This window comes from Orycteropus afer, unplaced genomic scaffold (genome assembly GCF_000298275.1).
Source record: "Orycteropus afer afer isolate SDZICR_OR568_19922 unplaced genomic scaffold, OryAfe1.0 scaffold00246, whole genome shotgun sequence".
NCBI lineage: Eukaryota > Metazoa > Chordata > Mammalia > Tubulidentata > Orycteropodidae > Orycteropus > Orycteropus afer.
The window spans coordinates 3,731,823-3,732,967 of record NW_006921833.1 but is presented as its reverse complement, the minus strand read 5'-3'; the positions used below and the strand labels follow the sequence as shown (position 1 = coordinate 3,732,967).

At 51.6% G+C, this 1,145-nt stretch overlaps 1 protein-coding gene across 1 annotated transcript in view; it reads left to right on the top strand.

Moving 5' to 3' along the window:
• Positions 1 to 255: 255 nt before the first annotated feature.
• Positions 256 to 1,145, top strand: part of NFXL1 (nuclear transcription factor, X-box binding like 1) — a 111,231-nt gene continuing 110,341 nt past the window's right edge. Inside the window, exon 1 of the mRNA XM_007949445.1 lies at positions 256 to 499. Within this exon, the coding sequence (XP_007947636.1) occupies positions 256 to 499 (244 nt within the window). The remainder of the gene's footprint in view (positions 500 to 1,145) is intronic.

The window sequence follows — 1,145 nt, the reverse complement described above, 5'->3', positions numbered from 1 at the left end:
TCTGCCGCTACTTGCCGCGCTGTACATTTTTCTTCCTAGCCCCCTCCCTCTGTGTTCCAAAGCCCAGGCTTAGCAGCGCGACTCGCCCTCCGGGAGAGTTAGGGCCGCGACCTGCTCACCCCTGTCCCAGGCGTGCAGGAACCTTCCTCTCCGCCTCCTCACACTGAGGTCCCCTCCTGTCCCATTACTCCGCTTCGTCATTCGCCACGTTCACGCTCCAACCATTTCTTTTTTTTTTTTCTTTCCACTGCAGGTATGGAAGCTTCCTGGCGCCAGGTGGCCGGTGGCCGAGGCCGAGCCCGAGGGCGGGCCACTGCGGCCCCCTCCTCAGGAAATGGAGTCCATCTCCGTGGCGCCGGAGGAGGTCGAGATAAGAGGTCGGTGGGCGCCGCTCGTCCTGGCCCCAGCCACGGAGGAACCGTGGCAGCTGCGGCTGCAGGTGGCTCAGCCGGGAACAGCCCTGCAGGACCTGAAGCACCGCAGACTTCCGTAGCCAGTGGTGAGAATGGCTCCCACCCTTGGTCTCACTGGATGCCTTCAGAGACACTAGTGAGGACTTCTGTCCTCACTGTTGCTAACTCACTTTTTTCTTCTCTTGGGAGTTTATTTTTGGCCCTATTTCTTAAACCTTTCAGGCAGCTACTCTTCGGCATTCTAGGCAGATTATTACTCTACCTTGTACTGTTTCCTTCACTTTTTCTGCCTACGTAAATCCCAAGAACAGTAAGTTGCAAATTGTGGCTGAGAGTCCGTTTTGGTTTGGTTAACACAATGCCTTAAATCTGAATGGGTTACCAGCATTAAAAAAATAGTAATTAATAAATTTCATAAGACATGGTCAAAAACTTTTTTTTGAAAAGTTGGATTTTATGGCTTGCATACTTTTGTGCACGGCTACAGTCGGCTGGACTGAGTATTAGAAATTCCGTTTAGATTGGGCTTGGGCACTGCATTTCACAGTAGTCCCCATCAGTCCCTCCTATGTCCCTGGATTTGTGTGTGCTCTATAAGCTTTGAGCTTGTGGCACCTTCTTCAACTGTGCTTCATATTCATAAATTTCATGTCTTTTCAAGGGACCTCTGGTGGCATAGTGCCTAAGGCATTTGACTGCTAACCCAGAAGGCTGGTGGGTCAAACTCACCAG